General features: G+C 53.1%; 1 protein-coding gene across 6 annotated transcripts in view; it reads left to right on the top strand.

Moving 5' to 3' along the window:
• The window catches only part of CRTAC1 (cartilage acidic protein 1), a 158,920-nt gene that overhangs the window by 128,491 nt on the left and 6,884 nt on the right, over positions 1 to 23,545 (top strand). The window contains exons 12-16 of one of the 6 annotated variants that reach the window (XM_058697351.1): positions 5,433 to 5,578; positions 6,043 to 6,085; positions 9,004 to 9,147; positions 9,610 to 9,627; positions 22,841 to 23,491. In XM_058697351.1, the coding sequence (XP_058553334.1) occupies positions 5,433 to 5,578; positions 6,043 to 6,085; positions 9,004 to 9,147; positions 9,610 to 9,627; positions 22,841 to 23,091 (602 nt within the window). In that variant the 3' untranslated portion in view covers positions 23,092 to 23,491. Of the gene's footprint in view, positions 1 to 5,432; positions 5,579 to 6,042; positions 6,086 to 9,003; positions 9,148 to 9,609; positions 10,329 to 17,227; positions 18,039 to 22,840; positions 23,492 to 23,545 lie in introns of those variants that run through there. The other 5 variants (XM_058697354.1, XM_058697352.1, XM_058697355.1 and 2 more) reach the window with 5 other exon arrangements.

Raw genomic sequence — 23,545 nt, 5'->3', positions numbered from 1 at the left:
GCTCGGGAGCCCCAGCAGGGGTGGTGTCCTGCACCAGGAGCCCTGCAGGGAGGGCAATGCTTGAGTTGTTCTTAGAAGGATTTAATATTTTTTCCTGATTGTAAGAATAATGCATATTGATTATCGGAAAATTAGAAATTATAACATGATTAAAAAGAAAGGAAAAAGAACCCAAAAGCTCAACATTATGTTTCGAATATTAAGCAAAAGGTTAACGTTCCTCCCTTCACCCTCTCCCAGTACCATTTGATCCATTTAGTCAATACTTATTTACTGAGCCATCTACTATGTGCCAAACACTAACGAGACAAAGATCCTTGCCACGGGTGATCTTAATTCTAGTGGAAGTAGAAGAAACATATAAACATAATAACTAGGTAAACATATAAACTGTTAGAAGATGTTAAGTGCTGTGAAAAAAGCACATGCAGAACAGGGTAAGGGGATCAGGAATGTGGAGGGGGAGGGTTGGGGTCACCTGCTCCCGGCTCCACGCTTTTCTATTTTTCTATGTGCTTTTACCACATGCGCTGTGCCTAGGAGCATTTTTTTTTTTTTTTTTTTTTTTTTTGGGACAGAGAGAGACAGAGCATGAACGGGGGGAGGGGCACAGAGAGAGGGAGACACAGAATCAGAAGCAGGCTCCAGGCTCTGAGCCATCAGCCCAGAGCCTGACGCGGGGCTCGAACTCACGGACCGCGAGATCGTGACCTGGCTGAAGTCGGACGCTTAACCGACTGCGCCACCCAGGCGCCCCAAGGAGCATATTTATAGATAAATACTCCTTGGGAGTTTTTGTTAACAAAAATGATGATACTCTTCCATTATTCCCAAACTTGCTTTTTTTCCCCCCTCTTAACAACATAACCTGGACACCATTTTCGGGCTGCGCATCTCTCCTTTGTTTTCCAAACTCTGTGCCGCACGGTATGTCGCCGTGTGGCGGCATTCATAATTTGTGGAGCAAGTCTCCTATTGACAGGCAGTATGATGGTCTCCAGTCCTGAGCAGTTTGTTTTGTGGCGCCTGGGGTGAGAAGGGGCATGTCCAGAACACGAACGCAAGAAAGGCCTGCCCTGTCCGTCCAGTCACTGAGGCCCAGATGTGGGGCCCCTGGCTGTCCCCGGGAGGGGGAGGTCTCTAAAGGGAAGAGGGCCCAAGGAAACCCCCCTTCCAGCACTCACGGCGCTCCCACTCACCCCAACCGACCCTGCTCCCACCCTCCCTTTGTGAATTATCCTCTGCCTCCCCCTGACTTTGCAGCAAGGTTTGGGGGAGAGTGCGTGGACAAGTACGTGGGCATGCACGTGTGCCCCTCGGCACGCCTATGTCTTGCTCATCCCTGCACTGAGCCTTGGTCAGGGGACTAGCTTCTCAGACCCTCATGTACCCTCCCCACTCCCGAGGGTCTGGGCTGCATCACATCACCACGCAGTAAAAACTCACAGACCTCCCTGGATGGTTGTTTCATTCTCTGGGGTTCCCAGGGGGCCCATTCTGGTGTGCTGTCGGCTCCCATCCTACCCACCCCTGCTCAGTGGAGCCCCTGGCCTTGTTTCACCTCCCCTCTGCACCCTGCCCTGGCCTTGCCCTGCTCCTTCTGGCCAACTGGCCAGCCAGGCTCATAAAGAAGAATTTATGCTCATGGCCTTTGTGGGGTGGCCCACTGTGCACTGTTTGCTCTGCACCTGCATCATAGCCGCCCCCCTCCGCCCCCCGCCCTGTGCACCCACCCTACATATCCCCTACCCTGGCTGTCCGATTCCTGGTTTGCAGAGGACTGACACCACTCACCCAAACCCAGAAAATGAAAGCAAGCACCTACAGTCTACTTGTCCCAGCCAGCCCCCATCGGAGGCTCACCCGCTGCCCAGCCCACCCCAGGCATTGACAGTACCCCTGCCCCCCCACATACACACACACCACCTTTCTTTAAACGAATTGTTTGCGAGTGACTCAGAGCTGCCTCCGAGCCTGCTGGTGCTCATTTAGGGAAGGAAAATTCAGTGGCCCACATAAAAATTGCTTTATTAAAGTGCAAAAATATTCCACCAACTGTATTCCCACCATCTGTTTTGCTGGTAATTCTGAAAAGCGCAATTCTCTGAGCCTCCTTGGCCTCTGTCCTTTAGAAGCTGCCAGAGGTGACTCCCTTCTGCTCTTGACCTCCCAGCTGTGCTGGTCATGGGGCCTCCTCTGCCCGCAGCCCCACTCCCTGACACACAGGCCTGGCACGCAGACTGCTTAAAAGCTGCCCTTGTGCAGTGCCTGGAATGACCTGGGATGTCTGGCAACTTGAGAGGGAACAGTCTGGGGACAGGAGTCTGGGTTCCAATCGTAGCTCAGGCACCTGTGAGTCACTTCACCTTGCCAATGTCTACACATGGAGAGCGGGGATAGAACGCCCACCTTGCAGAGTCGTCTGGAGGGTTCAGATCAGCCTCACACATGAAAGTTCCAAAGTCTCTCCCCTTCTCCCCCCACCCCAACCTGCCAATACGTTTTCCACACTCTGCTTCCCCCACCTGGAACTTCTCCCTACTCTTCAAATACACATGACCTTACCATACCTCTGTACCATGCCGCACCATCTGTCAGGACTGCCCCTTCCTTCCCTCCTCTGCCTCACAAACTCCTACTCCTCCTGCAACACCCAAATGGAATGACTTTTAACACCCGCCTCTCTCACCAAGTGGCACCAATGCTATGGCTGCACGTTCCCAGTTCATTATAACATCATCACTATGTTCATTGCCTCCACGGGATGCAGCTCCCACAGGATGGGACCTGGGTCCATCTCCTTCCTGTTAAATCCCAGATCCCTGCAGGCCACTTGGCCCGTGGTGGGGCTGGGCGTCGGGGCCAAGTGAGCAGTAGAGCAAGGGCAAAGCAGATTTGGGCTTTTGGGGTCAGACATCCCTAGCTGGGGAACTGTGAGCAACTTACATCCCCTCCCCAGGTCTGAGCCCCTTTGTCTCTAAAGTGGAAATTAGAAGTCTAGTACGTTCCCCACGGTGCTGCCGAGAGGGTCCAGTGCCAACAGTGAGATCACCTGGTACAGTTTGGGGTACATATTCTCCAGTATTATTGCCAAGAAATGAAGGTGCTTTGGGAACTACAGGTGCCCCCATGTCTAAGAGATGGTAGAGATGGGGATGCTTAGGGGACAGTCGGCTGGGGCAGGGCTCACATTCCAAGGAGGAAGGACTGTCCTTCCCAGGAGTGCTAGAGCTCTGGGCCACACCCCCATCTTACAGATGAGGAAACTAAGGCCCCGGAGAAGGTGCCCAAGTCAGTAAAATCAGCAGCAGCAGAGGAGGGAGTGCTACTGAGATGTGTCCTCCTTGGCTGGCTTCTCTCATAGCCCCTGCCCGTCCTGGTTTGGGAGGAAGGGAGGAAGCGGGACTCAGAACTACATGCTATGAATATTCGGTGACTCTTCTGAGTTATTTGTGGCACTCCAGTCAGGCTGGAAAATGTATTCATGTAGCATTCTGTTGGCTTAGGTGAGAAACATTTGCTATTCTTTGTCTCCTTTTTTTAATGGAAAAATATTTACTTTTTATATATGCCACTTAATTTGGGCACTGTACAACCTAAAAATGCCAAATCTCTTTAACTTCAAGAGACTATTACAAAACAGAAAAAAAAAAGCCCACAGATGATACCCCCCAGTCCCGTGGTCCACCCTTCTTCTCCAAAAGGAATTATTATAGAAGGAGGGAGTGGGGATTAGAGGTTTATGAGAAATAGTTTCTGGCTTAAGAAAGCAAACCCCAGAATCATTGAGGCTGGAAGGGGAGAGTATAGGGGAACAGAAGAAGCCCCGAGTGTGGGACTCTGTGCTCTGGGAGTCTCTCCCTGGTCCCACTGCCCCACCTGGCCCACAGAGACAGGCTTTTCACCCTTGACGCGTGTGCGTGTGCCCGCAGCGCCCTGCCCTCACTAATCACGGCGCGGTAGCAGCAAGGCCAAGGGGAAGCAAATGCGGGGAGGGTCCGGAAGCTGTGGCTCGCAGCAGGGAGCTTCCTCTGGAAGCTCCATAGAAGGGTGCCGGGACTCCCAGGAAGAAGGCACAGCTGGGGCCCTCCACCCCATGACCCCTGCTGTCCCAAGCTCCCCACCAGGGTGAACCCCTGCACACAGGAGTCTACACACACACTCCCCTCAAAGTCTGCTTGTGGCTGCCAACCCTTTTCTAAAATACAGGAATCCCTTTTATACATGAAAATGTGCCACAGACTACCCTCCGCCCCCACAGTAGCTATCCTTGTAAAATCCTTTGGCGGACAGTAAGGGCCCAAAGCTGCTGTAAATTCAGCAGCACTTTTCGGTTTCCCTGTTTCTTCTAGGAGTGTCTGCATACATTAAGGGAAAGTAGCACGTATAAGTGGGTGACATTGTTTATTCAGCCCACGAATGGTGCTTGAGGGTATGACGGGATTTGTGGACCCCTGAGCACCAGGCCTGCATCTGGTCATCCCTGGTGGGTGACGAGGGGGCTGCATCCACCCTCCTACCTTCACTGAGCACGGCCCTCTTTCCCAGGTGACTGACTGGGGAAACAACCTCTCCTTGCAGGTGAGGCCCAACCCCCCCCAACCCCACCCCCCGCCTCCCGCCCACCCCCATTCATCACCATTAGCCTGACCTTGCCGCAGTGACAGGCCTGATGCCTCAAGCAGGGGGCTGGGGCCGCCTCTGACACCACCTGAACACCTGACCTATCTCTCCAACCTGCTTTCTACCACCGATGTAACACGTTGCTTTAAGGGTGTGTGTGGATGGATTCTCTGTGAATATTCTCTGAGCTTCACCATTAGCTTCTGTAAACATCTCAGCTCTATAGGACGGTCCTTCTCCTGTGCCTTCCACTGTCCTGTTCTTTATCACCTCAGCTTTTATTTAGAGCTCAGCTCAAGTGCCTTCCCTCCAAGAGCCTGTCCCTGGTCACCCTGGCTAGAAAAGTTCCCCAGCCAAGCCCCAGTTCGTCTTTACCATGTTGCCCTATCTTTGTTTTCTTCACAGAGCTTGTTAATATCTGACATCATTGATCTGTTCATCTTTTTGCCTGTCTGTCCCCACCAGAGCGGACGCTCCCTGAAAACAGGCACATTCCCAATGGTAAAAGAAAGCATGGCCCCTAGCAGGCTATAATTATAAATGATATAAATTTAAATACAGTGACATGGCCAAAATTACACAGCAAGGCAAGCGGTACCGCTAAGATTTGAACCCAGAGTCAACCTGCTTACCACCAGGCTTTCCCTTCTCCCCTAAAACAGCTTCATGCTGATTGGCCTGTCCGCTAGAATGTAAGTTCTAGTGCCGTGCTGTCCAATATGGTAGCCACGAGCCATGCGTAGCTATGGAAATGCAAATTCATTAAAATTAAATAGAATTTAAAATTCAGTTCTCCTTCTGTCCCGTAGGGAAGGATGAAGCCAGCAGTGTGGAGGTGACGTGGCCAGATGGCAAGATGGCAAGCCGGAGCGTGGCCAGTGAGGAGATGAACTCTGTGCTGGAGATCTCCTACCCCCGGGATGAGGACAGACTTCAGAGCCCAGCGCCACTGGAGGTGAGTAAGGGTGTCCGGGCCTCATAGCCAGAAGAGCGGACCCCCTCCACAGCCCCATGGTCTGAAAGTGGACTCCCAGGAATTTGCAGATTTTGCCTCCAGAATGATGGAAATCTTCTCAGCAAAGAGCAGGCTTCATAATGATCCCTCCATGTGTAGTTTAGGGAGGGATTTGTAGTTTAAGAGGGATAGGTTCTGTTAGGTACCCCAGCTCAGGCACCTGGATCCCACCTGAGGGGAATAAGCAGGAGTTTGAACTGAATACATTCTCGTCCTTCCCCCAGTCTCCTCTTCTCAGTGCAAGGGGAGGGGTCCCAGCAGGGAAGGGCAGCCCCAGGCCCAGAGCTAAGAGCACCCCTCATTCTGGACTCAGGGTGACAGCTGCTCTGTGGCTGTGATTAGGGGGGAACCGGAGGTGGGATCTTCTCAACTCACCAGTGTCTCTGCTTCTGCCCACCTTGCAGTGCGGCCAAGGATTCTCCCAGCAGGAAAATGGCCATTGCATGGGTGAGTTGCCTGCAGGCACTAGAGGATGGGGCAGAGGCCAGGATCTCCCTGGGGAATGTCAGTCTGAGCCCTGGCAAAGCTTAGGCTGCAGACAAGAGGGGAAAGGTGGGGAGGGAAATGTGTTGTTTGTCCCTGGGGCTCCAGATGCCAAGACAACCGCCATGTGACTCACCAAGGTGGGAGTGACGCCAGCAGCCAATAGGCCGAATCATGGCAGTGCTGGGGATGGGGTGCTTCCTGCCACGAATTCGGAGAGAATGGGCTTGGGGAGGAGATGCATAACTGCCTGTACAGTGCTCACGGGGTGGCCCGGCCGTGCGAGGGGCCGTGCGGCCACCTCACGGTGGCGAAGGTGCGCGTGCGTCTTCCGTGGTGGCTTTGGCATGGCCAGCTGGCAGAGCGGCAAGCACGGGAGCTGGCAGACAAGGATGGGCATGGCCAGGGGCATTGGAGCAACCCGGGCGTGGAGTGTAGTCACAGAACAGAAGGGAGACGGTAGCCTCGTGCAGTACTGGGAGGCAGGTGGCTAGCACACTGCTAGGACCGCAGCTCTGTGAGCGTTCGCTGACTTTCTGAAAGTCCTCCGAGGGCCTGGGGTGGCAGAGGGGCAGCCAAGGGGCTCAGCATCTGAAAGACCCTCAACCCAGTATCTTCTGTGTCAGGAACCGACAGTGAGGGGTCAGGTCAAGGACTCCTCCTGCCTTTAGACTCTCAGGCAGCATTCTTCCTAAGTCTGTTCCATAGATGCTCATCAGCCCCAGGCTGAGTGGGTTTGCTACTGAGACTCAAGAGTAAACGAGACAGGGCCGCCTGGGTGGTTCAGTCAGTTAAGCGTCCGACTCATGGTTCATGGGTTTGAGCCCCGCTTCGGGCTCTGTGCTGACAGCTCAGAGTCTGGAGCCTGCTTCCGATTCTGTGTCTCCCTCTCTCTCTGCCCCTCCCCTGCTCGTGCTTTGTCTCTCTCTCTCTCTCTCTCTCTCAAAAATAAACATTTAAAAAAATGAATTAAAAAAAAAAAGAGTAAATGAGACAGACACAGCCCCTGCCCTCATGGGGCTTAGAGCCAGTGGGAGAGGCACATGAATAAACAGTGATGACCAGAAATGTGAGCAGGGCTGGGTGGGGGAGGGGTGGGATATGGGAGCACAAAGGTGGGGCCTCAACCAGCCAGGGAGGGTCCCAGAAGGTGCCCCAGGGAGACAAGGCCTAAGCTGAGACCTGGGGGGCGATGGGGAGCTCGCCAGGCAGAGAGAGGGGAGAAGGTGGTCTGGTGGAGGGCCCTACACCGGCAAAGGACCACAGGTGAGAAAGTGAAGGAGTGCGGCTCTAAGGGTGGCTTGGGAGGAAATTCGTCCCCTCCACTCTCCACGTCCCAACCCTGGCCACTCTAAAGAGAGGATGCATGTACACAGAACTTCCAGTGTCTAGCCTGTGCACTGGAAGGACCCTGTGGGATCACCCTTCCAGCCACTTCTTTTTCATCATCTAGCGGACAGTTACGTGCCCATGCGAGGTGCTGGGGATGTGGGCCAAGCACCTGCCCTGGAACAGCATCTGTTCTGGGGAGGGGGACCACAAACACGTAACCTGGCAGCCGGATGAGATGGACCAAAAGCGCTTTAAGCAAGGTGTCCCTGGAGACTGTTCTAGACAGAGTGGTCAGGGAGAAGCCCTTTGAATTGAGACCTGAAGGACGAGAAGGTCCAGCCACACGGAGAGCTGAGGGAAGAGCAGGAGCGAGGACCACGAGGCAGGAAAAAGGCTCTGTGTGTGAAAGGAATGGGAAGGAGGCTGGCGTGCCCAGAGGTGGTGGGGGAGCCAGGCGCTAAGTCAGGGAGGGTCTCATGGTGTCTGGATTTTGTTCCTGGGGCCCTTTGCAATTAAGCAGGAGAGTATGATTCACATTTTCAAAAGATCGCCCTGCCTGCTGAATTGCAGATTAGATTGGAGGGAAGAGTGGAAGCCAGAGTGCCAGTCTGAAGGTGGCTGCAGAAATCCAGGCAAGAGGTGGTGCAGGCTGGGAACGGGCTGTGGCTGGAGAAGGAGATGGGCACACAGAGGGGTTCTATGGGGGCAGAGCGGCAGGATCTGTTAACTCGCCTACAGAGGTAAGGGAAAAGGAGGATCTAGGGATTGCTCCTATCTGTGCTTGAGCGGCTGAGTGGGTGACATTGATTGACTTAGGCGAGATGGGGTCAGGGGGTGGAAGAAATTTGAGGGCTGGAGCATCTAGATTTCCATTCTGGACGTACTGAGCATGAGATGCATGTTGGGTTCATAAGTCTGGAGCCCCAGGGACAGGTTGTAGCTGCAGATAGGAATCTGGACTCATCCATCTATGAAGGGAGCACCTACAGGAAGTGTGGTACATAGAAGACCCCGGGCCAAGTGTGACACCCCCAACACGTAGAAGTCAAATATAGAACTGAAAGGGCAGGCCTACGCTGGCCGACTCCATCTTGTTCAAGGTCCTTCACCTTGACCACACCTCCTCCCCTTGAGCAACCTCCCGCTCACCTGCCTAACAGGACTCGGACCCTTCCCCAGCCAATCGGCTGAGGCCACAGCCATTACCTCACCAACTGCCCCTAGTCCCCAATAAAACCTTTGTCCTTTTGAAACTCGCTCGCTCTCCCGGTATCTCACCGCTGCGTCGGTGCAGGTAGGGGATTGAGCTCGAGCTAGCTCGAATAAAGGCTCTTTTGCTTTTGCATCGGACTCGGCTCCCTAGTGGTCTTTGGGGATCACGAATTCTGGGTATAACAGAACGAGCCAGCCAGAGGGACTGAAGTGAGGGAGTTGAGGCATAGAGAGAAGAAGGGATATGCCCAAGGTCACAGAGTGGGTGGGGCAGCAGAGCCTGAGCGAGGAGCCACTGCCCCACGCCTCCCTGGTGAGTGACTCCCCTCACCTTTCAGACACCAACGAATGCATCCAGTTCCCATTCGTGTGCCCTCGAGACAAGCCTGTGTGCGTCAACACGTATGGAAGTTACAGGTGCCGGACCAACAAGAGGTGCAGTCGGGGCTACGAACCCAACGAGGACGGCACGGCCTGTGTGGGTGAGTGAGGCCCAGCCATGGTCCAGTAGGACACAAGGAGTTGTCTTCCACTGGGGAGCTTTGGGGAGGCCCCAGATCAAGGTCCCCAGCCCCTGACTTCTCCTGGCTGGATGGAGTCTCCTTAGACCCCTGTTGGGTCTCCGGGGAAGACCGTGACAGAGGTTTGGAGAAGCCCCCACCACTACTGCCACCATCTGAAGGGTCCCTGGGGTGCTGTGCCCTGGCCAGAGGCCACTGTTCTTCTCACGTCTCCCCTTCTCACATATTCCTACCTTAAGGTCAGCCCGTCTTTTCCTACCAGGGATATAAATTAGCTCCTACTACTCATCTTTGTCTGAATTTCTGAACCGGTATTTGTCTTCTTCCTCCCAAATGCTTCCCCCCACCCCCATCCCACCCCCATCCCCTTTCTCTTTTTCCCACTCTCTCTGTCTCTCTCTCTCTCTCCCATCCTTTTTGCAGCTCAAGTGGCCTTTTTAGGTGGGTATCCTTCTGCTGCCTTTAGAATCTCTGAGCCTCTCTCTCGGGCCTCATATCTTTCTCTAGGCCTTGGACTTTGCCTTCAGTTATATGCACTTTAAATCCCATCAATAAAGGAAAAAAAAAACTAAACTAAACTAACAACCTTTGTGGAAAACTAAATCTCTCCCGCTGCCTGTCTCTCTCTCCACGCCCAGTAGACTCTGCTGCGTGCTCCCTTTGAATGGACCGCAGGGGTGGCCATCTTTGAAAAGGGAAGTTTGGGAGATACTGATGTTTGTGTAATCTTGTTTGTGAAGCCTTTCTTTGCATGTTTTCTGAGAAAACAGAAAAGGAAAGTCTCCCCTCTTACCCCATCTACCCTCCCTCACTTCTTCAGAAGAATCAAGATAGTCCTGTCTTTTCTGTATCCTCCAGTGTCATGAGCACCCTGTTTTGCCCTTAACAAAGATGGCTCCCAGGCAGTTGCTTGCTCAGTTGATTCACTCATGTATCATGTGCCTGCTGGTTTGGCCTGTGCTGTTACTGCTCTGTGTGCCCTGACTTCCTGTGGTAGAGAAAGCCTTCTGGGAGTTGGTGGTTATTATGGGAGGGGAAAAGGTGGCCCTTTGGGACTCTTGACAAAAATGTTAAAGTTTGAACTTGCCAAGTCTTCCAGCCTCTTTCTGGAGAAATTATGCCAATAAACTCTCTGCTGCGTATTAGTGCCTAGCTGATAAAAACAAAAATGTGTCTGGGGCAAGTAGATGCTGGTTGGAATCCTGAAGTAGCAGCAGCTTTTCTGTCATGTAGCCCTTGGAAAGCAAACCACGAGACAGGGAAAGTGTCCTGGGCATGAGAAATGGTTTGGGTATGTGCACCAATGTTCACGTTTGGGGGGCTGGGGTTTGGGCCAGGCAAGGGATGTAGGATGAGCAAGGAGCAGACCTGGAGGGAATATTCTGGGCCTTTTACCTGGGGGACGTTGCTTCTCTACACTGGGCCTCAGTTTGCATAATCTAAATAACAAGAGATTTGGTCTGGTGTATTCCCAAAGCCCTTTCCTTTCTAAGACCCTTCAGCGTGTGGCTGGACAGAGATACGGCTAGTCTCAAGTTACCCTGATTTCTAGAAAAGAATCTTGCAACTTGGTCTCCTCTGCAGTCTGCTTAGAAACCTGGAAGCCTCTGTAGCCAGAAGCACCCTTTGGGAATGATGTAACACCATAGAATACTTTCACAACCAGCCTCGGTAGTGAAGGCTTGTTATAAATCACAGATCTGTTCTTCGTGGGGGAAAAAAGTTGCCCCAAGATATAATAAAATCACACTTAAGCATGCAGCAAGCATTTTAAAAACATATTTAACAAAAAAACTACCATTTTCTGATATAATAATAATACTCCCAATAAATCACAAAATATGAATTCCTCATAGCTAGTACTGTTTTTACACTCAGAAGACGAGCTTAAATGAAAAGTTTTAAAATAAAAACAACCACATTGTCACAGGAAAGCGTGTAACAACTTAAAAATCGCTCCACTTCTGGGAAGCCCGCTCCTGTGTGTTCAGGTAGAAATTAAAGGTCTGGATGGGCCCAGACATGAAGCTCGGAGAGATGAAGTGATCCACCCAAGGTCACAGAGCCAGCTGGTCCCCAGCCAAGGCTGGAGCCCTTTCCTACCACACCATCTTGTCAGGGGGTAACAGACAGCACTGTCACTGTTCGGACTACTCCCTAGTCATTCTGGAAGCTGCTGCCTTTTTAGAAATGAACGAGTAGATCTAAGATAGCGAGAGAAGTAAAACCCAAAACCCATAGAGGCAATGGTTCCAAATGTAGTGGTGAATGGCAAGACGACGGTGTCCACTGACAGACTGCACACAACAGCACGAGAAGTAAGGGACAGGACGGCTAGTGAGACAGCCTGCCAAGGACATCGGAAAATTCAGGATGACAGCAAACTTCAGAGGATACCTCGTCAAGTAATAACCATGAATCCTCCTACACGGAGTTTCTTACAACAAGGTGTGTTTGTGTCGATTTACCCTACTTGGTGGGTGGGGCCAGATGAGTTACAAAGAGGAGTCCCAAATCCCCCCAACTAGCAAGAGCACCACTACACTGTCCCAGCTGCTGGGTAAGAAAGCTTACTCCTGATGTGATTCATTCAGCCAACAAATATTAGTTGAGCACCTATTGTGTGCCAGGTACTAAGCTAAGCTCTGGGCATACAATGGTAAGTAGAGATGACCTGGTTTATTGTTCCCACATGGCCTCCCTACAGCCAGATGGAGGAACCCAGTGCATGGGATAAGAGTGGGACTCACAGGGGCTTTCTGAAAAATCTAGCTAAATGCTTGGGTGGCCACACCAGAAAGCAAGCTCTCTCATTCCAGTATCCATTGGGCAAGCATTCACTGAGAACCACTGAGAATACTCCTCTGCCCAGGAATGTACCCTTAACATAACAATAATAGCCACACTTAGTGAGCTTGGCATGTCTGGGCCAGATCTAAGCTCTTTAGAAGAATCAGCTTGTGTAATCCCCACCACAATCCCGAGCGGAAAGTGCTATCAGGATCCCAGTTTTACAGAGAAGCTATGTGGCTTGCCCAGGTCGCACGGCTGGGACACACAGAGGAAGGACTCCGTCAGAGTAGTCTGGCCCCCAACCTGAGCTCTTAACAAGGACCCTTCCTTCCCATTTGGGGTGACTAACCCGTTACACAAAAGCCACAGTCTCTCTGCGTTGCCCAAGGGCCGGGGATGGGTTGGGAAGGAGGAAATGGAGTCTCTGACAGAGCCCGGGATCTGTGACAAGCGCCACACGGTCACCCTGCAGCTGCAAGATAGAGGTGGCAGTGCCCATGCTGAATCTTCTCACCAGCCAGCTTGGCTGTCCTTAGCAAAGGGAAACCGTGGATCACCTGCACAGCCTCTTCTACTCCGTCGCCAGCCCTGCTCTGGGGAGGTGCCATTCTGAGGGCCAAGAGTTTGATTATGCGTCACTCTGGCTGCTATGGCCCCCTCCCAGGGTGTGGGCCTCACACCCTGACCAGCACCTCTGGACTGTGACCCGAGCAGGAACTGCACGCCAGCCTCCAAACAGGGCTGTTGATCGTCTCTCTGGGGCCGCACAGACACAGGACGAATGCTTCACTTTCTCAGGGAGCCAGCTGAGTTTGTCCAGCAGATTCCAGAGTGATACCCCACCCAGACTGTCAGTCCAGGAGGCAAGCCGAGCCCCTCCCCTCCTCTCCCTCCCCAGGGTCAGCCCCAGCTCTCTCCTTCAGCGTGGGCCAGAACCCCAGCCACATCCTGTCAGGTCTGCCGTTGTGTCTCCTTAGCAACAGACACGTCCCAGAAGGGGAAGGAGGCGAGAGAGCGAGGGCTGCTTAGCTCCACAGATAATGCCAACCTCTCCTTCCGCAACCATCCCCTTAAGGAACTGTGGTTGAACAGCAAAGTGGTCGAAAAGAAGACCACTGGAGAAAAACGAGAAGCGGGAAGAGAAAAGGCCCTCCCCAGGGAACAGAGCTAACATTTACGGAACGCCTATCGTATGCCAAGAACTTTATGTGTGTGTCCCCATGAACCCCCCCGCCCGTGCTGTGGGCTGAATGTTACTCATCTGGTTTATCACCAAAGAAGCAGAGGCTCAGGGAGAATAAGTTCCACAAGGTCACATGGCCGGTTAAGCGGCAAAAGCTCTGCTTCAAAGCGGCAATTGTCTGGCTCCACAGCCTGTGTTTTTAAGCCTCTTGGGGAACGATCTCCGGGAAACTGACACCTGGGCAAATTATGTAACCAGCTGTCACTTGGCATAGACTGGACACGTGCTGTGTGCTGGGCCGGGTTCTTGTGGCCGGGCCCGTACACCTGTGTACAACCCTGGCTGACCCCTGAGTGCCCCATGACGTACAACATGATCAGGATGCAGTCAGAAGATAAGTGCTATTGGAGCTGGGCAGCAGCCTGAAGACACACGGAGGTGCGGGACTGGAGGCAGAAGGGCCCTTGAAATAGGGAGGGGCAGGGAGGGCCTCTCTGGGAAAGAGGCATTTGAGCAGAAATGTAAAGTAAGCGTGCTGGCCTCCAGCCTCGGCTTTCTCATCTGGAAAATGGGGATAGTACCTACCTCACAGAGTCATTGTATTAAACAAGATGATCTGAACCACTTGACACGGTGCCTGGCGGGTAGTCAGCCCCAAAGAAATTTGAAATATTCATAATATTACTAAGCAGCAAAGTTCAGGATGAAGCCTGGGTCTGTGCAGTGCCAAAGGCTCGCGTGGTTCCCGGCACTCCCTGCTGTGGCCCAGGCCACCCGGGAGTCGGCAGTGCAGGAGATGTGGGGGGACACTGGCCACCCTCGGGGAACTGACAGCTTTGCAGAGAAGAGATCTCAGGACTGGAAATGGCCATAAGGGAGCAGAGAAAACCCTCCTGGGGCCTGAGCTGTGGGGATGTTCCGCCAAGTTGTCACGCAGGGCCATTCCCAGAGACAATAATCACCAAGTAAACCGAGCAGGGGGAGCGTGGCATTGACTGGGCTGCACAGGGCACACGGCCACCGGCAACTGGTGAACTGGCCTGGGATTCAGCGCTTGACTGTCACAGAAGCCCTAGAACGTTAAATCTAGAGGCACCTGAGAAGTCATTTAGTCCTGCCCCATCCTTTTCAGCTGTGGACACTGGGGCTCAAAAAGAACAGTGACTTCCCGAGGCCCATAGCCGCGCCAGGAATTTGACTCCTGCCTGGGGCTCCTCCTTGCCCACACTGCCTCGTTTTCCAGAAAACTTAAAGTATTTCAGATGCAGAACTTGTTCTTTCCGTGGTGCTGACCCAGAGTCAGAGTCAGGGCAAGGGCCCACCAAGCGAACCAAAGAACCATCCTTGGCCCATGGAACACAGCTGGGCAAGAGCTGAGTGAAAGGGCCAGGTGCACAGAGGGTCCTGCTCTGCTAAGAAGGGAGGCTGCAGAAGGGGATGTCTGGTGGGGACAGAAGGAGGACCTGTATCGCTCTTCCCAGAAAGTCCCTGCCCAGCCCCTCATGAACCCAGCCTGCCTGCCAGAGGAAAGTCTGGGGCCCAGAATAATTCCTATAAAGGGAACTCATTGTCCTTCTTCATGGCCAGCCCCGGAGCAACCATGAAGGACTTATCACCCAGAACCATTTCATGTACCCGCCCCACCCACCCCCACCAAAAGATCTAAGGATTAACACTCCTCCCTGCACCCCAGACCTGGGTGCAGAGCTCCTGGGAAAGGAGAGAAGCCCAATCACATCGTGCCCAACTGCCCCTGGGGACCGTGGCAGAGGAATAAGCTTGGGCCACAGGGAGGAAGGTAAACCCCATACTTACCATCATGGGACTTCCTGGTCCCCTGGCTCAAGATTTATAGGCCTTGAAGGCAGATGCAGACAGGAAAGAGGGAGGAGAGGGTCTCAGAGCCTCACCCCAGTGCAGAATGTATCTTGTGTGCCAGAATATTAGAGAACTGATCCCAAAATCCTATGGTCCTCCCACCCTCCCTCCTCTCTTCCTTCCATCCTTAAAATGTTCTCTTTGCCCTAAGACCCTGTGATCAGATGGCCTGAGGCTTGACTTCCAGACACCCCACCTACATGCCCTGTAAGTGGCCTCAAACAAGCCGCTTCCTCTCTCTGAGCCTCACTTTCTTCCTCCACAGAATGGAAGCATAACAACCTCACAGAGCTGTTGAGATAAAGCATGCAAGGTGCTCAATGCAGTGACTGACCAGATATTATTATAAAATCTGCCCCAGGCCCTTTAATCTACTGCTTTCACTTTTAGCACTGCCTGATTTTACAACAATCCATGTCATTAACTGGGGCAATGTGAAACCTGTAAGAATCCTTCCCAACGAGACATACCCATCACTCATATGCAGAGCTCATTCAGGGACCAGGTTACACTGTATCTTCCCTTTGAAGAACGCCGGCGCTGTATTTAGATCTGCACTGGGAAGCACAGGGCCGATCGGTACCCATCCATTCACCTGCCTCTCCAGGGTCTGCGAGCATCCATCCCAAGCCAGGCAGCCCTCTCGCCCACCTCTGAACCATCAATCATCTCCCGGTACCCATCTTCTCTGTATCCGTCCACTTATCTGTTTGTCCACCCATGGTACTTCACTCTCTAGGGCCCCAGGTCCAACGTACTCAGCCCCATGAGGATTTACCCACCTTACAATAGTGGTGTTCAGGGAGCACTGAGCAGGGCTGAGTGGGGTCAGGATGCACACTTCCTCCCCTCTCCTCCCCTTCCAGGACAGGTGGAGATCATGAGCAGAGCCATGAGATCACAGCCAGGGCAACTCAAAGCAGCTGCCCAGCACAGGGGATGGCCCAGTGTCACGGCCTCTACCCTTTTTTTTTTTTTTTAAGTTTATTTATTCTTGAGAGAGACAGCATGAGCAGGGGAGGGGCAGAGAGAGAGGAGGAGACACAGAATCCGAAGCAGGCTCCAGGCTCTGAGCTGTCAGCACAGAGACCGACGCGGGGCTCAAACTCACAAACCGCGAGATCATGATCTGAGCCGAAGCCGGAAGCTTAACCGACTGAGCCACCCAGGCGCCCCCTGCCTCTACCCTTTAAGTGAGTTAGTCAGTGACCACCTACAGTTGAATTGTTATTCAGTGGCCACTCACCTGTCTGCATCTGCCTAAGCAGCCCCTCAGGTCGCATTACTCCAGGGGCCAGAGGATTTCACATCTGTATATCCCTGCCTCTTCCTGCCTCATCCCTTCCTGCCAGCCTTCCTGGTGGGCTGCATTTTGCATTCACCTGCCAAGGGCAAAGCACTGTGACAGGCACTTGAGGGCAGGGGGTGGGAGGCACTGGAGGTGAGTGAGATAAGATCCCCACCCTCCAAGAGTTTACCAAGGAACTGGGGACAGAGGGGAAAAGGCCATTCATTGCCATGCACAAGGTCCAGTAAGCTAGGTATAACATTTCCCCCTTCCAGGGCCTGGCTCAGGCTGCTCTCAGGTGGTAGCTGGTCCCCAATCACTTTTCCATTACAGAAATCGATAACTTAAATTACTCCAGAATAACTAGCCCCATCATGCCTCTGCAAAGCTAATTCTTCTGTGTCCGCATTTGCCCACATGCTTCTCCCTGGGTCTGGAATCTGCCTTTATGAGGCAATCCAGGTAGAAAGGAGTCTTTCACCCGACTGTGACACAGTGGCAGAATGAGAGCAGGATTTGGGGTCTGACGCTTAGGTTCAGGTCTTTACTCTGACACTTACTGGCTGTGGGTGCTTGTCAAGCTACCTAACCACCTGGAACATCAGTTTCCTCATCTATAAAATAAGAATTCAAATATAACCACCCACCAGAGTGTTAGCGAACTAAATGGAATAATAATGTACATGAATGTTCCTGGCGTATATTAGGGAACCAGTGAACCCTTGGACAAATGTCTGTTTATTCTATGCAAGAATCTGAAACCTGGCTATAAATCTGTATCACGAGGCCACTGTATAATGAGGTCCTAGAGTAACTTCGGCAATAACAATAATATTTTACTTGGGAGAAATAGATTCTCATTCACCGAGATGCATTTTCATCGTGCTCTCATTTTACAGATGACAGAGCTGGGACTCAGGATAACTGAGCGCAGCGCTAGGGGACGGCAGACTGGTGCAGCCTTCTGACTCCCCCTTCCCACTCTCCCACCGCCTCCGTGGTCCCTGATTCAAAACCGCAAGGCCCGGTGCAGCTCCAGGCTGCCGCACGCTGAGTTCTGCCATCCGGCAGGTGCTGAAATGACAAGCCCGTTAAATAGCCCCTTAGAGGAAGAGCCGTGAGCTCGGCACTCTGCCCTGGGCTCTGCCAAGAGAATAAATCCTCCCAAAGTTGCCTGAGAAGGGTCGTGTGGAAACGTCAGAAGGCTGGACTCTGAAAGGAAGGAAAGAAACTGATGTTACCGAACACCTCTGTCATGCCAGGCACATTCTAGGCCAGTTTCTCAGATTCCTCAAAACCAATTGTTCTCAACCATTTTTTATTGGTTGGCACATACTCCTTTGAGAATCTGCTGAAACCTGCGATCCTCTTCCCCAGATAAATGCATGTTATTTTGCAAATATGTGAAGGAGGTGGGTCAAGGTCAAGAGCTCCTGGTGTAAACCTGGGCCCTTTTAGGATTTTCTTAGGTACCAGGGACCTTTCTTCTCTTTTGGAGGCCCCACCCCTCATCATATCAAACATCGTCATATATATCCACAACTCACACTAAATTACACACACACACACACACACACAACCAGAGTTAAGTTGAATTACAGTGGACTGTTTGACAGTATTACATTTTGTAGATATGTAACAAAGTATTAATTTCAGCTTTGTGTTTACTTTTCCTATTTTGGACCCAATAAACTTTTTTGGTAAATTTTATTGAAATGTACCATACGTATAGAAAAATACACAAATCTTAAGTGTGGAGCTCAATGAATTCTCACAAGGTGAGCCCGTCTGTGTAACCAGCACTCTGCTGGAGAAACAGAGCATGAGCACCCAAGAAGCCTCCCCAGGCCCCCTTCCATTCACTATACCCCATCCCAGGACGGCTCCTCTCTTAACGTCTAACACCAAAGATTAGCTCTGCCTGTATTAGAATGCCTTACGAGTAGAATCATAACTTGTACTCATTTCCTGTCTTCTTGCTTTTGTGGAACCGATAAACTGTTATTTGGGCCTCGGACATCTTCCGAGACCTGTAAAAAGGCTCATAGGCTCTGGGCGCTGTCAAAATCAGGGGTTCTCGACCTTATTTTCACTCTAGAACCTCCAGGAAAACTTTTATTTTTTTTTTTTAAATTTTTTTTTCAACGTTTTTTATTTATTTTTGGGACAGAGAGAGACAGAGCATGAACGGGGGAGGGGCAGAGAGAGAGGGAGACACAGAATCGGAAACAGGCTCCAGGCTCCGAGCCATCAGCCCAGAGCCTGACGCGGGGCTCGAACTCACGGACCGCGAGATCGTGACCTGGCTGAAGTCGGACGCTTAACCGACTGCGCCACCCAGGCGCCCCCAGGAAAACTTTTAAAAAGTCCTAATGTCCAGGCTGCACCCCAGAACAATGAAATCAGAATCTCTGGGGATAGGACGGGACATCAGTGGTTTCTCTTGCTCCCTGGGTGACATTGACTGCAGCCAAGGATGAGAGGCACTGGCCCACGCGATTTTGTAAAGTTTTAGTACCCCTATCTTACAGCTGGAGAGGACAGTGGGGCTCGAGGGGTCTCCACCACATGCTACCCTCATAAAGCCTGAATTCCAATTCAGGTCTCACTAGGAGTGGTATTTGCATTGCCTTCACGCTTGGTAAATAGTCAAGTCCAAACGAAGCGTAGGTGCCTCCTGCCAGAAACTTTCCTTACTCTGAGTCCTTCCGGAGCTGTGGTCAAGGGAGCTAGGGTTTCCCAAGAACAAGGCGGTGCCCCAGGAGCTGGCCGTAGGGAGAGTCACCGCCAGCTGGACTCCATCTTTGCCCCACAGGGTTTGGGAGCCCTGGGGATGGTTCCCAGGCTGCTGGGTTCCGGGGTGCAGTGCACGATTCTGCCGCTCGGTGGCACCACGAGCTTCTGTAAACCCTGTGGTTTTCACACACCCCAAAGGAAGCTAGAAAGCAGTCTGGCAGCAGTGACCACGGGGGAATGGCAGCCCAGAGCTTCCTGGGGGTTCCTCTGCTCGCTGGGGCCTGACAGGGCCTGTTCCTGGCTGGCCAGGGGGATGCAGAGACGTGGCTGTGACCCAACCCAAGGAGGAAGCCACTTCCCCCATAACTGAGCCAGCAGAGAAGAACCAGGGAGAGAGAAGCCACGCCTCACCTGCTTCTCCCCGCTCTGCCCTTCACCGAGCTGCCCCCTTGGGCTCCGCAGTTGAAGAGCACAGCCCACCCACGCTCCCGTGTTGCCTAGAAGCTCCAGCCCTGGGCTTGGAGGTACCAGGCACAGCTCCAAGTCCTTACCTGGGAATCTGCCAAATCCTAACCTAGGATGACCGAGGACCTCAAGCTCTGACAGGGTCCCTAAACCTGGGTGAACTTTGCCTAGATTCAAAACCAAGCTCTTCCACTTCCTAGTTGTGTAACTTTGGGCAAGTTATTTAACTTCCGTGAGTCTCAGCCTCCTCATCTGTAAAATGGGAATAATAGTCCACATCTTACGATTGTTGTGAGGACTGAATGGTTATGTGGCATCTTAGCCTAGCGCATGGCACATAGTGATAAAATAAATGTTAGCTACTATTGTGTATTATTACTATAAATAATAACCAACAGGACAGAATGTCTTGCCAACAGGACAGAATGAACTTACCCACATGTTAAAGAACAGCCTCCATTGTGACAACCCCACACACCCCAGGTTTGAGCAGAGGCAGTGAGTCCAGCCTGCTCCAGGGCTCAGGGAAAGGCCCAGCTGCCCCTTAGGAGCAGCAGGCACAAGTGTGAAAGCCGCCCAGAGTCCCAGTCAGCACCAGCCAGAGGGGATGTCCCCAAAGCCCCCACCCTGGGGGCTGGAGCCATTATCCCCACAGTCTGGTGAGATCCTCTCTTGGCCCACAGACCTGAGTGCGTGACCCTGGCCGCCCTGAGGCCTAAGGCAACTTCCATCCAGATGCCATCAGCATGGTGTCAGGTTGAGCACTGGGTCAGGAGATCTTGGTTCTAAATTTGGTACCACTATCGGTCAGCTGTGTGAACTGGGGCAAGTCACGTGACCTCTCTGGGCCTCCATTCTGTCTCATTGAGATGATCTTAAATCCCCTCCCAGCTCTAGCATGTGGTTTTATCAAAGTATCTGGTACACAATAGGTGCTCAATAAATGTTATTTAGTTTTATAAAATCCAACATACGACTCTGCTAGGTTCTAACACCCTAGTCTTTAAAACTGAACGACTTCTCTGATGCAACCCCTAACAGGGCCCAACCCAGGGTGAGAGCTCAAGAAATGGGTATTTATCTCATTACCGACTTTTGACCTGGCTCTCTGTCAAGCTGCTCCCTCCACCCAAGGCTGCAAGTGCCCCATAAAGGCTCCATGTTAGAGGATCCAGAGCGTAGCTTCCCCACTAGACTACAAGCTCTAAGAAGGTAGGGTTGGTCCTGCCCACGTCAGCCTCACTGCTTCTTCAAGAACACCCAGCCCCACCTCCTTGGCATGAGGTGGGTGGGCAGCTGAGCATCCGCTCCCTGTGGTCCTGGGGCATAGAACTGATGGCACCCCATCACCATCGGGGAAAGAAGTGGCACAGAGCCTCAAGCTGGGCAAGTCCTTTTATTGGAAAAAGAAATAATAAAACCAAAGGCCACTGCATCACCTGTGCCCAGCCATCCCACAGGAGAGGCACAGGTCAGACATAAGGCCCGGCCACACAGTGGGCCAGAATGGGCATGGGCCAGGCCACAGCCCTCTGTGGGGGATGGTGGGACCAGGACCCGCCTACTCGGGCTCAGGGCCTGCCTTTGGCTCCCTGGGTAGGCACCTCCCTCCCACACACTGCTGTCTTGTCCAAAAACAATCAGGCCCCTCTTTGGTTCCAGAAAGCTACCTTCAGCGGCTGGTCTTTCACATGCACTTGTAGCACCTCCTGCCGGCTGAGGCAGGCAGCCTCTCTGTCCGTCTTCAGGGCACCAGGGCAGGGCTGCTTCCTTCCCACTGGCCGCCCTGGGCCTTGGCAGGCGGGGGCCTCGGTGGCTGGATGCTTCTCTTCCCTTTCGAGAAAGGAGTTTGCCTTTTCCCCTGCAGGTCGCCAGTTCCTTTGAACATCCACAGAAGCCTTGTTTACACGGCCTTAGAGAGCTCCAGAGCCTGGGTGGGCTGAATGGGCAGCATGTGTGGCCCTGTTGCCTTGTCACCGGGAGCTTGGGAGAGGGACACAGAAGGTCCCAGAAGGTTGGCTCTGCTCTCCTAGACCCCCAGCTTCTCTTCTGCCAGAATGTACACAGTAGAATCAGAAGGTAGGGAGAGCTTTGCAGGCGGGGGAGAGACCAGGAAGAAGAGCCGAGCTGGCAGCCCCAGGCAAGGGGCAAGGAGCTTTAGGACATTTATTTACAAGGGGACAGGCTGGACCCATGCAGGGAAGCAGCCACAGACTATCACATACAAAGATAAGACAGGATGCAGAGAGGGGCAATCATTGGCCTGGCAACCAAGGGGAACAGACAAGTGCACGGTCACATACACATACATACACATGCACCCACAGGTGCAACCACACGTGTACACACACACAACTGCACTCACACACATCCATCCACATGTGTGCTCATACACACACCTACACATACACATGTGCGTTTTTGCACATAGCGCACTCACATATATGCACTCACACGCGTGCCTGCATGCACACACACTCATTCTCACATACACACAGGTTCTAATCTCAGGAAGTTGGCTCCAGTTCTGAAGGTTCAAACCTCCCAAGGCTACATGTCTCCATGAAGCATTTCTCCAGACCCCCAAATAACCTCCTAGAGCCCCAGGCTGTGTGCCCCACAGCCAGCGCCTGATGTCCTGCAAAATCTCAGGAGTTGGATATTTCTTGGCAAGGCCAAGGTGGCCTCCAGGCTTTGAGCAGAGGAACGGGAAGCCAGGAGTCTAGAAGAGGTCAGGAGGGGACTGAGCAGCTCCCATCTCCCCAGACCTCGAATCGGTGGAGGCAGGATCACAGACAGGCAGAGCCCCTGCAGTGGCACCAGAAAGAGCAGATACTGGGAGACAGCCACGGGGAGCAGGACCCTGGGGGGAGAGAGTCCTGGCGGATGTGGGATTTGGGGTGAGGAATCATGCGGGAGAAGGGCATTCTCTCTGGGACCTGAGCCCCCCTCCGGGTGTTGAGTAAAGAGCTGCAGAAGCAAAGGGCTGTCCAAATTGTGTTAGCCCCACCCCCAAACCCCCACCCGAGCCTTCCCCTGGAAGATCTGGCTGCGTGTGACCAGACCTCCCCCATGGAGAAAATGCCAGGTCAGGAAGTAGGCCGTCCTGCCAGGGGTGACAGGCAGGAGGGAGTAAAGGGGGGCGCGGGTAGATGGCCCGCGGGAATCACCGGGCCAGTCACCCTTCCTCCCGCCCCACCCCTCCCTGGGGAGCAGCAGGGGCCCAGAGAATGACTCAGAAGCGGGTGCTCTGGTAGCGCAGCCGCCGCAGGTCTGAGAGGCCCTCAGTCCGGCCGTACACCTCCCTGCAGGGACTCTCGGCCAGTCACCGGGCCCCCGCCCCGCCGCCCCCGCCGCTGCTGCCGCTGCCGGAGCTGCTGCCGCTGCTGGAGCTGCCGCTGCTGCACCGGTCCTCGTAGATGGAGATCTCGATCTGCGGCCGGCGTTAAGGAGGGAGCCCCTGCCAGGTGCCGAGAAGGGGCGGACGGAGGCCAGCAGGGGAGCGGGCGGCCGAGCCGGTGCCGCGTCCCAGACAGCGAGGCCGGGAGGCCCGGGGCGCTAGACCCCAGCCCCTCCGCGCTCTCGCGGGCGCTCGGTGTGCACACGCACACAGCGACCTGCCGGGCGGAGCACTGCGCAGGCGCACAATCGGAAGCTTCCGCTTTAGTGGGTCTGATTACCAAACACCGGGACAGGTGGTGGTACGGCGTGGAAAGTGGGAAGACCTCGGTGTCCCGAGTTCTAATCCTGACTCGCTTTCTCTCGAGAGATGGGACTTTAGACCGGTCATTTAACTTGTTACCCATGAATGGCCGCGTGTGTAAAATGGTGGTAATAATGGAATCTTGGGGTAGCTGGGGGACTGATTGAAATAACGCTTGTAAAGCTCTAAGCCCAATGCCTGGCACTTAGTAAAAACTCAATTAAAAAAAGGCCCCTCTCACAGGGCTTTGTAAACAGAAGATTCCGGTCTTTGTGTTTTCTTTCCTCGTTTTCCTCTCAATTTTCCAGTAAAA

The sequence above is a fragment of the Neofelis nebulosa genome, chromosome 13 (assembly GCF_028018385.1).
Source record: "Neofelis nebulosa isolate mNeoNeb1 chromosome 13, mNeoNeb1.pri, whole genome shotgun sequence".
NCBI classification, from domain to species: domain Eukaryota; kingdom Metazoa; phylum Chordata; class Mammalia; order Carnivora; family Felidae; genus Neofelis; species Neofelis nebulosa.
Note: the sequence above shows the minus strand (reverse complement) of the source record. Positions and strands in the feature narration are given on the sequence as shown.